This window comes from Astatotilapia calliptera, chromosome 20 (genome assembly GCF_964374335.1).
Source record: "Astatotilapia calliptera chromosome 20, fAstCal68.1, whole genome shotgun sequence".
Taxonomy (NCBI): Eukaryota; Metazoa; Chordata; class Actinopteri; order Cichliformes; family Cichlidae; genus Astatotilapia; species Astatotilapia calliptera.
The window spans coordinates 13,347,657-13,360,885 of record NC_137441.1 but is presented as its reverse complement, the minus strand read 5'-3'; the positions used below and the strand labels follow the sequence as shown (position 1 = coordinate 13,360,885).

Sequence of the window (13,229 nt, the reverse complement as noted above, 5' to 3'; positions counted from 1 at the left end):
CAGTTTTACAAATTGCCAATATACAATTTATTCAAAGGATATTTGCAAGCATATAAAAATCAAATTCTTGTGACTTAATAACAGATGATCTTGTATTGTTATCAAACATACAGTGCAGCTGTAGTGCATAAAGCTGTAGACTTGATGGTAGAATATTATCTCATTGTTGTGAGTAGGAAAATTCTCTACACAACAAACACGTTTTGTATTATATCCAAAAAAAAAAGTTTTCTATTTATATGTTTACACTGTACATTTACAGAGTGAATGATGTAATCACTGACTGGCCCGGGGTAATCTGATCCTAATAATCCAGGCTTTATTGGCTGATGGTGCACTTTTCTTACACTCTGTAATGACCGACACACAAACACTCTAGGTATTACTTCAGCCGTTCAACCTTGGATAACAAAGAGCTGCTCCTATAATGTACACCCGCCAAACGTACCGCACAGTTTTAAAGAAAATTTAATCAGAAGACAAAAATGTATAAATTAGGTGCTCCACTTTCAGTTCACCGTCAGTTTGGTTCGTCGATGGGCCTCCGACAGTATGGGCAGCAGTTATGCTGAAGCACCAGAAGCTCATAATCTTCACTGTGAAACATCTGCAATAAACACAGCACGAGAGTGTGAGCAACTTGACAGGAAAATAAAGAAATAATTCAAAAACTTTGTTCGTCAAAGAGGACACCAGGTGGTTAACACTGGGTTCTGCTAGCTGAATGCATTATAAACGCCGTACCTTGAAGCAGGTAGGACACATGGTAATGCTGACTTCAGGCAGCAGGGAGCGGAAGTATTCCCATTTGAGCGGCCTGGGCCAGCGTTTGATCAGCACGTCCCTCCTGCTCATGGCGCGCAGCACAGGACGACTCACCTTGACTGGGACAAAGTTTGAGCCCCCCTGCTGTTTATACACAAAAATGAACCATTATAAACTCCGTCCTTTCACCCTGTCCAGCTGGCTTGCCCATTTGGCAGAATATTAATCACCTCATCTATTTTGTCCTTTTTCTTATTACCTCAAAGCTCATTTTGGCTGTAAATGGATCTTCCTCTTCATCGTCCAAACCCTCATCCATCCTCAAAGATTGGAGATCTTATTGTGTTTATTTGAGAACATATAACCAAGGCGATGCACACATTTCACACATTTTGTGTCGCATGTGTCTTCAGTAATTATGTTTGCAGAGCAGGAAAACCCCTTACAAAATTATCCCCGAGAGACTTTTCTAAGAGGCAAAGTGTTCAAAATTAGCTGTGGCTGTCAGTCACTTCACGGCTCTGGAAGAACACAGCATACCTCAGTGCCCTTGAGGGTCTGCTGGCTAATGCAGGTTAATCCCTGCACTAGGGCTGTGGCTACGGCTCTCAGAGGGTTAGTGTCATTAAGATGAGACAGGAGAGCCTCAGTAACCCTATTAGCTCGAGAGCTAAGATGACTTAGTTCTGACAGCTTACCCACAAGTACAGAATCAAGGCCAGCGCAGACTAAACAGCTTCTTAGAACTGTCACAAGGCAGAGGAGAGCCACGTGCTTCATTTTGAGGAGATGTGCACTGTGTTACAGCATGAACACAGACTTGCGGCACAGTAAAGGCTCAGTAGTTCTTTTATAACACATTAATAACCCTTGTTTGTCTATATATCAACATATAACTGATGATCAAAGGATACCACCATTATCTATATCCTGCCATCGTGCAGCCCTCTGATCTGTGTGAGGAACTTCTAGATCAATAAGAGACAGAGCATCCTCATCAGAGATGTCTTCCTCCAGGTAGAACTGGACCAGCGGCAGCACATCTGTACAAAATCACATGCGACATTTAAAAAAAACTCTAATAAAACAAGCAGATTCCTTGGTGGCATATACTGCGCACGGTGTGTATGAGTGTCAGTGACCATATGACGAGGCGCAGTAGATGAAAGGCTGCCTGCAGTTAATGCACACACTCCCCTGGTTGTTCAACAGGGGGTTGTTGGTGGAGCAGCGGTAGCACATCATGCCCTCAATCAGATCCTGCAGCAAACACAGGTGTGTTTAACAAATATGATAAAGGTCACAGCTCTAAAATTTCAAAAACATCACATACACACACACCTCTTTGTCGTGGAAAGGTTTGGAACGAATGGTGAGGCAGCCCAGCTCTATAGACTCTTGGAAGCGTGAGGGAATGTGCAGCTCCTGCAGCTTCTCGTATGCGTACCTTGCAAGCTTATATGCACCAAGCTGTCGGCTCTGCTTGGCCAGCGCATATAAAGTGTTTCTATAATCAGGTCAAGGAAAAATAAACCTGGGGAAGATTTGGCACAGAATTACTGCTTTGTAGATATCTTATTCCAAATATTGTGGGCGTATTTATACTTGTGTTACATTAGCAGAACATCAGCTGCGCTAAGCCAGCAACACTGACTGCATGCCCAGAAAGTAATAAATTAGTTTGTTTGTAGGGTTTTTTTGTGTTTTAATTGAGGACAAGTTGCTTATTTGTATTTATACAGAAACATATTGTTACTAGAGGAGCTCTGAGAGTGGCAACCAGAGGTCAATGAGTTGCAGCTGCAACAGCACTACAAAGGCACTTCTCCATCACCTAAAACTCAACATCGTTTCTGTTCTTGCCCCTCTACCCAGCCGCTCTCGATTCTCCTCCTACACACCCAGTTTTGTGACTCTTGATCAGTGCACGTCCTATTGTGGAGCTGTTTAAGTGCAATTTTGTGTGTGTGCGTGCAGTGTTTTAAGTGTTGAACCAAGTTGAATGCAATTTGCTGAGACTATAAATCCAAGTTCAAAGTTTTTGGAACATTTCAGCTTGGCCACAGAGGATTGCAGCTGTTCGGCCTGATTTCCTCTTCCAAGGCTGCGCTTTCCTTCCTCATTCCAGAGTCCGATGTGTGCCTACATAGATTTGCCCATGTGGCTGTGGGTGTACGCGACCGTGTATGTGTGTATTTGTTCAAATTAAAATGTATTGTTCAGTGTGTTTTGGTATGCATACTTTTGCACAAAGTTCAGCAATCAAAGCACTTGTTTAGATAACAGAAAATGTGTTTCTTGCTGGCATCGGCTCCTCCTCCCCATCAACACCCCTTTTCTTTCTCTCAGCAGCACTTTGGTTTTCGGAGTGGCGCCAACTCTCCTGATTTCTCCCTACGTCTATCTATTTTCCACCGCTCTATCACTGCCTCTGCCAGTCGTGATTTTAGAATGGTATCTATCTGTCACAGAGAGTTTTCCACATTAAGAGGCCCCCATAATGCTCCATTTTCTAAATATTTGCTGAGATCTAACACTACGTTAAGTCCATTTTCTGAAATGTTAGGATACACTTTAGAGATGCCTGGTGGTATGTCCTTTGTGAGGTTGTTCAGGAGGAATCTGCAGATGTTGAAGAGCGTGTCTGGCATGTGAGAACTGAAGGGCTCATCCTACAGATAAAGACAGTTAAAAATATACACATGTAAGTTTAAGGGGTCACAAAGTGTTAGAAATCTCAGATGAAAGTTTTAAAAGCTCCATTTCCAACTTTTTTTCCCGTCATCTTTTAACCTGATCTAAAAGCAGCCTAACCACTCAAAGTGCCTCATTCCTGCTCAAAGTACCCTGAAGGAAAAGATGCATTTTCTTAAAAAAAAACAAAATCACTAACAGCCCTTTATCCCTATAGTTGATAGTTCAAATCTATAGTGCCTGTCTGGGAGAGTTAAAATGAGATATAGAGGCTTCCTGCTCTGGCCTGGATCACAGCGATGCCTCTCTGTTGCAGGGGTGTGACCATAGCAGAGCAAAAAGCTGAAACAACAAACTGAGAATGCTGACACAGGCCAGGTCACCCATACAGGGCTCATAAGCCAGAACTGCTTGTTTGAAAGTAAGTTAGAGCTGCAAGCTCGGAAAAGAGGACTGATGGTAATAGAGGTCAGGGAGGTTTCAAGAATCTAATAATGGAGGTTCCTTCAAGCTGATATTTCCCTTCAATAAACTGCAACCTGAATGCCTTTAATTCTCTCTTTTGTCCCCTGCCCAACACCCTCTATGAATATTTTAATTTCTCTTTAAACCGTGACTCTCTTGAATTGACATAATCTTGCAGAGCCAGACCTAATTTTGTCAAATACACAGCAGTCTGGATGAATTTGAGTATAAAAGTTGATTCAAAAGTACGCAGAAATCACAGTGGACTGTTAGAAAAGAGAGAAAATGCAGAAGGAACTTTGTACCTAAACTACCTAACTACATAGTAGGTATTGTTTCCAAGTACGCACAATCTGACAGCTAAAAAAAAAAAAAAGTCGTCCTTGTTACTTAAACACCGATTCACAGTTGTCTTGACTTAAGGTGTATCGTATTCTTACCGTGTATCGCTGGATTGAGCGATACACGTGGTAGAGCTCAGCGAGATGCTGAAAACGTTCAAACTTCTTCAGCATTTCTCCCCTCTGTTCTTCACTTTCTGATTCAGACAAACAATGGTGAAAAGAAAAAAAAATGCATTAAGCATTTCAGTAAAAATGAGTTATGGCTGGTTGCTCTCAAGATACCTGTGCATCTTACCTTTGGCAATATCTAGACACTGCATAGACAGCATCCAGTAATAGTACCCTGCATCGTTGAACCTGTTCTCCACTACTGCATTCTGGGTAAGCTGCTCTAAGACTTTCACGGCCTCATTCTGAAGTCCAGCCTTGTGAAATGCTGAAAAATAAAAGCAGAAAAGTGGTAAAATACAGACTGGCTGCTCTTGAGGTAATGCTGAATTTACAGAAACAATTTAAAGCATAATTGTTATTTTATGTTTGGGGACACATGCAATTAAGTCCATTTAGACAATGACACACTTTTTGTAATTGAGCCTGTGGACACCACCGCAGTAGATTTAAATCAAACAATCAAGATGTGACTGAAGTGCAAAATTTCAGCTTTAATAAAAACAGTGTTACCTGTTTAAGAGTTAAAACCATTTTTATACATATTCAACTATTTTCAGAGGGTCAAAATGAATTGCAGTTTCACAGCGAAGTGAGACATTTCCCTTGTTATTCCAGGACAAAATAAGCAGATAAAAGATCTGGATTGAGTCTAAGTGTGACGCTTTCATTTCGTAGCTTATGAGTTTCAAAAAGATGCCGATGCAAGTGAGAGAAGCCATCATTAGGCTGTAAAAAAGAAAATAAACCTGTCATAGAGAGCGATAGCAACAGTGTTAGGAGTGGCCAAATCAATAATCTGGTTCATTTTTAGCACAAATGACTTCACTGACCAGTTCATCAACACCAAAAACGCCTGAAAGACCACAGAAGGAAAGTGCATGTTGACAGAATTATTTACATGGTTAAGAAAAACAACTTCACAACATCTAACTAAGTCAAGAACACTCTCGGGGAGGTGGGCGTATCATTTTCAAAGTCTGCAATCAAGAGACGCCTTTGTGACTGTAAATACAGAGGGTTTACAACAAGCTGCAAACCACTGGTTACACTCAGGAACAAGAAGCAGTGTTATGGCATGGGCATGTATGGCTGTCAGTGGAACTGGGTCACTAGTGTTTATTGATGATGTGACTGTTTAAGTGTACAGGACTATAAACTCTGCTCAGATTCAGCCAAATGTTGAAAAACTAATCTGACAGCACTTCAGAGTGCAAATGGATAATGATCCAAATCATACTGCAAAAGCAACCCAAGAGTTTCCAAATGGCATGTGAGAACGGGAATGGCCCAACAGTCACCTGATCTCACAAGAGAGAATGTTTTTCTTTTACTGAAGACAAAACTGGAGGAACGAGCACGAGTGTCTGTAGTAAAAGCCTATCAGAGCATCTCAAGGGAGGAAACACAGCACTTGCTAACGTCTATCAAGATGTGACTGGAGCACAAACTTTCAGCTTTAATAAAAATCTTTCATTACCTGTTTAGGATTGAAAACCATTGATATATTTTTTGGATGAGTGACGAAATGTTTCTCCCACTGAAAATGCTACATCTACATGAACAGAATTAACTTTAGGGCATTTATATATTTCCATCCATCCATTCTCTTCCACTTATCCTTTTCAGGGTCGCAGGGGGGGCTAGAGCCTATCCCATCTGCTACCCAAACATGGGGAGAACATGCAAACTCCACACAGAAAGAACCCGGCCTGATGGTGAAATTAAACTCAGGACCTTCTTGCTGTGAGGCAACAGTGCTAACCACATTGCTGCAAATATATATATATATATATATATATATATATATATATATATATATATATATATATATATATATATATATATATATATATATATATATATATTTATTTATTTATTTATTTATTTATTTATTTATTTATTTTTAGGGGTGCAACGATACACAAAATTCACGGTTCGGTTCGATACTTTGGTGTCACGGTTCGATATTTTTTCAATACAAAAAAAAAATGTTCATGCTTTTTAATTGGTCATTTATTAAAATTATAAATATATATTTTAACTCAAAAGTACAGTTTTTAAATTTAATGTTGCTGAAACAAAGTAATAAAAAAAGTAAATCTATCTGATCGAGAAATCACTCATCTTTGGAAAAGAGAGTTTATTACAGAGAAATGGCTCTTTCCAAAATAAAAGCTATACTATACGCTTCTTCTGGGCTATATTCTCAGCAGCATATTAAACATATCAGGTCCCCATAAGGAGAATCACGTGCCAACGGCTGTCTAAATGACTCAGGTAAAGTTTGTAGCATGCGTGCTTGTTGTTTTTGTCTGCTTCCACTTGTCTTTGCACTAGAATGATGTCGGCGTAAATGTGCAGTCATATTCGTTGTGTTCCCACTAGTGCTGTCAGCGTTAATCTCGTTGAAATGACGTTAACGCCACAACAGAGGTGGAGCCAGACATTTGAAACACCCGGGGCTTAGCCCAAAAGGGTGGTATGCATGTGGGATTTTTTTATTTATTTTTTTTTTGGGGGGGGGGGGGGGGGGGGGGTAGAAATGACTGAAAGATTAATTGGCTCTGTTTTGAGTTTTGTTCAAAAAAAGAATGACTTCATATAGGGAAAAATATATATCACATGTGCAGGACCTTAAACTAGTTTTTTAATTAAGCAGCAAGGCAGAACAAAGTCGGGGCTGTATCAAGACACGAGGACTAAACCCCAATTCAACCAGACCCAGAACTGATCCAGAATTAAAACAGGACTACAACAGTTCAAAATCAGGACTACTGAGGACTTAACCAAGACAGAACCACAATCAGAACTAGATGATAGTCAATCAAGCCAAACACCAACATCATCAAATATACAGTTGAAACCAGATATTTACTCTTCAGATAAAAACACGTTTTTAATTGTAACATCAAATCAGACTAAATGTTTATTTTTTAGATAAATATAAAAACATATTTGTTAACTTTAAGAGTAAAGAGAGAAACTATCTGTATTTCTTAATTGCAAATGGCACCAAATTGTATTCAAACTTGAGCCACACTTATGGAGCTCCACAGTTCTGTTCCTGGTGTTTTGGTTGACATCTCTTGATGTTCCCATGTCACAGAAACAGGCTCTGTGTTTTGCCTTATATGCATCCACAGCTGTGCCACCAATTTACTCACATGGACTCTACTAACCTATCAGAAGCTTCTTCAGCTCAGAATGGAATCGTCTGGAGTTTTCTTATTAATTAACAATAAACTTAGTGTACATGTACTCCTACATTTCATGAAAGTGATAAAAAATAGACAGTTCTGTCTCTCTTTATTCTGACATTTAACTAATTCAAAATATGTTTCAATATTTATCTAAAACAAAAGTTTACTCTAAATTGATGTTGTACAGTAAAAATGTTTTATGTTTTCTCCCTAAAGTGTATGTAAATATCTGGTTACAAATATGAATATCGTGCTGTGTACTGAAATCCCTCTTGTTTTGCATAGAAATATACTGAACAACATACAAAGCATAATATATAAAATAACATTTACCTGAGTTTTTTCTTTGATAGAACCCTCTAATGTGCATTCTTATATTTCAGTACATAACTGAAACCGATTTAGTCGGGGAGGGTAAGAACTGAAAATATGAAATAAACACACGTAAGCTAAGACTCTCTAAAAAACAGCATTGTTGTTGTTCGGCTTTTCATTTCGCCATTTGTTGATTCACTCGAAGAGCAAGTAACGTAATATTGGTCAAGTGATCAGTTTGATATCAATCTTTCGTGATTCACCGTCATATTTACATTATTTGTACGGTACGAATGATTTTCTTTGGTACCTGGTCAAACTTAAGCTCTCCTTAGTATGGCTGGCTCCGTTTCTCCAACAGCGCACTCACAGGCAGCAGCTGCCCCGCCCCCTCGCTCAGTCGCTTAGTGCCTGAGCTCGGATCATACCAATATCAGGGGGGATTCACGCACAGTCGTAAATTCCCACAGTGTGCACTATGTGCTTCGAATATTGTGTGTACTTTTTTTTTTATACAGTTGTCAGCCAGGCATCTAACTATGAAAAAAATTACACTCCAAAAGACTCCGGGCTTCTGACAAAACAACCCGGGCATAAGCCCAGTAAGCCACCCCCACGCTCCGCCCCTGCGCCAAATCTCCGTTAACGAGCTACCCCGGATCGCCCCGTGCGTGGGGCTGGACGGCCAACACGTTAACGAGCAAACTGCGCTAACGCAGTAATTCCCACCAATGTAATTGAGCATTGCGTGGCACATCCGACATACTCTTTTACTTTTGTCCATGGCGGTTACCTTCAGGGTGATATGTCACACGAAAACCCAAATAGTTGCACTGTCAAGCGCAGATCCACTGAGCGCTCAACACAGACAGCGTCGTCAGAAGAAAAGTTGATAAAATAAATTAAAAATTTTGTATTGTTCATACATATGCGTACCAAACCGAAAGCACTGTATCGAACGGCTCAATATCGATACAAGTATTGTTGCACCCCTAATATATATATACACATACATTTTTTTTTAAATTTTATAGGCAGTCATGGACTCCGAAAAGTGTTCAAACAATTACTTTCACACCTCTGAAAATGTATAAAAATGTCTGTCATTTTCCTACTAATCTGATGAAACTACATTCTATAGAATTATATAACATTACAGCCAAGAAAAAAGAAGTGAAAGTACATTATAGGACATACACATTTGTAAACTCACATATTACCTAGAGTATTTAACAAGAAGTGCCATCCCATTTCAAAAACAAAAAAAACAGGCAACAACTAGTACCAGTCCTTTCCAAGCAGGACGGCAGCTTCTTAATATGAAACGCCAAAACATTTTGACTTTAAAGCCGTAATAAACATCACCACTATCCTTCATGTTCCAATCAGAGGGTAATTAGAAACAGCTTTAGGGAGTCGACCTCAGTAATGACCCTGCCCCTGCAACCACAGCAGGGGTCAGGCTGTATTATGGCAAACATTCATCAGTCTAACTGAATAAAAACCACATTCAGACACTGATGGTTACTGTTAGTAATGGGCGCACACTCCTCCCCCTCCCCCTTACAGAAACACAAAAACCAAGCTGACAAGGTTGCAGAGCACAGCAGCAATTGTCAGAATCTTTTAGCCAGAGCTCCCATGCAGACAACTACAGCTTACATTGTGCTGTTAGCAAAATAAAGATAACAACATTATCTTTTGGGGACATACTGAGAAGCGTGTCTGGCAATAAAAGACAACTTCAAATTTAAGAAATAGGAAATGCTTTAGATACGATGTACTTGAAAATCTTGTTGAACCCCTGGGAGTACTAATCAGAACCTGATTTTGGTACCAAGTGAGCTCCAGCTAAAACCTCCAGAATATATAACAAACAAAGTCACCTGAGTTAAGCAGAGTTAATCATTTTTTAAAATGTTATTTATTGAGAAGTCCCAGTGCAGTGGACAGGAGGCAGGCCAGAATTTGACACATTACAATCATTAGTAACACAATACTAAACTAAAATACACACAATCAGCAAAACGCATAACCACAGGCAAGTTTCAGTACATCCAGACCTGCTCAGTCATGCACTCCATGTGGAGACAGGCAGAAGAAGATTATGTAGAAGAGGAAATATGCCTGCTGAGATCATAATTATAAATCTATGAGCTGATTATAACTATGGTTACAGTTGGTAATCATCATCAGAGCTGCTTGTAGTACTGGTGATTAGAGGCATGGAAGCATGTCATTCAGTTAACAGGCAGCCCAGCTCTGTCCTGCTATGCTTGAGCAAAGAGGATCATGTTTTACAGTGGATATAGAGAATCTCAAGGAAGTAGTGAGACATTTCAGTTTTTGGAGCAGGCCTTGCTTTATTACTTCCATATGTAAACACTAGCAGATGCATTGCAGAAGAAACTGTGACATAAGTCCTCTCCCACTAGCTTACTAAAAGCAAAAGTGAAATCCTGCTGGTGATGTAAAAGCTCACCCTTTTGAGCCTCCTCGAAACGGTCATTTTCAGCCAGCCACTGGGCGTACGGCACAAAGACGTCGTTTTTGAACTGCGGGTGTTTCTCCACCAGTGAGAAGGCCTGAGACAGAAGACAGAAGAAGCATATGCTTGTGACTGCCTGACTTGTGTTTTTAGTCCCACATATAGAGAATAACACTGTACTCCCTGGCTATTTATGGCTCTACTTCACTTACCGCACATTTTCCAAACATGTTACCTTAAGTTCAAATACTTCTTCACCATTATTTATTAGCCGAGAACAATGAAAATTGCATGAGCTAAATTGATTTCACACTCAATTAGAACTCCAACTGCAGGTCTCGTGCTGTTCGAATGACAGTATAAACTGTAAAGAGCTGCTGTAGTGCTTCGTGGACACATATCACCTATCACGCTGACTAATTAGCTCAACGTCCTGTGGCAAAATCTGAGCCAAGAATCACACAGCAGTCATACCATACAGTAAAGGAGAACAAATGTGTGTTTCAGCCCTTTGAGCCCATTCATTTAAAGAAATACTTTGTTTTAAAGAAGAGTGGGAGCAGTGAATAGCATCCATATGGCCTATGGTGTAACTCAGTCTGTGGTGCCGTCTGGCTCGTCTTGGTGTCCACCACCCCGCCCCCTTGAAGCACATAAAGCCAAGTAGTTCTCTCAACCTCTGCCTCCCTCCTCTGCTCTTTCTTCTCTGTCTCTCCCTCTCTGAGGATTAAATATTCCAAGAAGCCTTCAACAGACATAACAGCAAGAATCATGTGATCATAATTTCATGTTCTGTTTTTGGCTCTAGTGTTTCAACATGCAAATCGCCAATGTGCATCTCTGTAACGCCTTTAACTCGATTATAGACTGCAGATGGATTAAAGAAATGCAATATTTTCTTCTTGCCATGATCCGCCTTGATGGAGGAATTTGATTGGAAGCAGAACAGAATTTAAAGCTGATACTCTTTCACTGCAGTAGTGTTTTGAGCTTCTCACTAGCTAATCATCATGTGGGCATGGATTCAGAGAAATCCAAAGCTGGATGATTAGCTCTGGAGTGTGTGTGGCTCCAGTTTGTCAGTGTAGAAAGAAATCAGGCAGACATATTATCTTATTGTTTGCTTTCAGTTGTGGTTACTCTGACAAATAAAGTGGACTTTTCTGAGGATCCCTGCAAAATTGAACAAACCCCAAATATGGAGCAGTGTACTTTGTGGCTTATAGTGCAAGTGCCACAGCAGTTTGTTAAGTGCAGCCCTATATGCTTCACATTATATTTATGTGATTGTCTCAGGACTTTTTATATATATATAAGTTATAATAAGCTGAACAGGTGTGCGTAAGTGTGTCAGACCTCTTCCCAGTGCAGAGTTTCTACATGCAGGTGCACCAGAGCCTTCAAGTCCCCCATCTTAGAGTAAGTCTCTGAGGCATAGCCATGGTGTTTCAGCCTCTTAAAGTGGAGTGCACATTTTGCTAGCGGTTCGCGTTCAGCCTTGTCCAATTTACGGGCGATGTCGATCAGCCTGGGTGAGAGAAGACAGGAATGAGCACACAGAAAGAGGGCGGGAGAAGATGAACCCTGCTGTATCAAACTATGCTCGTGACCCCAGAAAGAATGTGAATCAGTCAGGGTCACGAGCTGAATCTGAGTCAGGCTAAAGAGCTCGGACTATGTTCAACAGCAGTGTCAGTTGCGCTGACCCACTGGTAGCACCACAGGACACTTACAGCGTGCAGAGAGTGGGTCAGATGGAGTCAGCAGGGAGTTCTGACATGCTCACCAGATATCAATTTGCCTGGTTTTCAACAACACAGACACACAACACACATTAACAATAATGGATGTAATGGATGTATGATAGAACCTTAAAGGAGAACTCTTATGTTCCTTTCCAGCTCCATATTTTTATCCTTAGTCTCTACTAGAGCAGCTTTGCAGTTCAAAATAATCCTTATCTATCTAATAATAGCCATTTGTGCCGCCTCACAGCTCATCAGTTGTCTGAAATGAATGGTTTAAGACAAATTTCTTCCTTCTTTAAGCAGCAAGTGGGTGGATTGTTCACAATCAGAGTGGTCTCCCTGAGACAATCTTGTAAGGATACTGGTTCTCATTACTGCTCTTACATCTGTATGATGTCAAACTGCCTAAAATAAGCAGTTAAAGCAGTTTGAAGTCTGAGCTTTTGGCTTATAGGGATTACCTGTACATATGCTGACTTCATTACTATTATTATTATTATTATTAGTATTAACTTTGGCCATGTTTACTGCAAGCATCAGCCATTGTAACAGTATATATAACGGAAGATGAAGAAAAGCACAGTAAGTCCCATTTAATGGAAAGGTATTTGTTTCTGGGAACATGTTTAGCCCTCATGGCTTACCCTTCACATATCTGGCTCTAATGGCCTGTGACTGAGACTCATGACATTTACTGGACGTTTATTATTGCTTGTGCTATTAAATTAAAACACAAACTGCAACTTAAACTTCAACAAGTAAAATTAGGAGTCTCTGTATCTAAATGGACAATGCTGCTCTGTTATTGTATTTTGTCCCATCATCATTTCACTAATGATAGAGCACTCAAGTAAAAATAAAAAAGGAATAGGCTTTATTGTAATCTTTTTGGTCTTGAGTAATAGATCCCCAGGTTTTCTGACGTTTTCTTTGGATAATGGCTGCTTTAACACTCATTTTTAGTCAGACCTTGTGCCTGACCATTTTCAGAGGAATGTTTTGCTTTTTTATTGTTGTTGCTGTTAAGCCAGTTAAAATC

The 13,229-nt window shown here is 40.1% G+C and overlaps 1 protein-coding gene across 1 annotated transcript in view; it reads right to left on the bottom strand.

The window, feature by feature from the left end:
• Positions 1-3: 3 nt before the first annotated feature.
• The window catches only part of ift122 (intraflagellar transport 122 homolog (Chlamydomonas)), a 27,280-nt gene continuing 14,054 nt past the window's right edge, over positions 4-13,229 (bottom strand). Inside the window, exons 19-29 of the mRNA XM_080294492.1 lie at positions 11,799-11,970; positions 10,437-10,539; positions 4,564-4,704; positions 4,365-4,462; positions 3,337-3,437; positions 2,107-2,272; positions 1,908-2,025; positions 1,680-1,808; positions 1,025-1,101; positions 745-909; positions 4-607 (exon numbers count right to left, since the gene is read on the bottom strand). Of these exons, the coding sequence (XP_080150618.1) occupies positions 521-607; positions 745-909; positions 1,025-1,101; positions 1,680-1,808; positions 1,908-2,025; positions 2,107-2,272; positions 3,337-3,437; positions 4,365-4,462; positions 4,564-4,704; positions 10,437-10,539; positions 11,799-11,970 (1,357 nt within the window). The 3' untranslated portion in view covers positions 4-520. The remainder of the gene's footprint in view (positions 608-744; positions 910-1,024; positions 1,102-1,679; positions 1,809-1,907; positions 2,026-2,106; positions 2,273-3,336; positions 3,438-4,364; positions 4,463-4,563; positions 4,705-10,436; positions 10,540-11,798; positions 11,971-13,229) is intronic.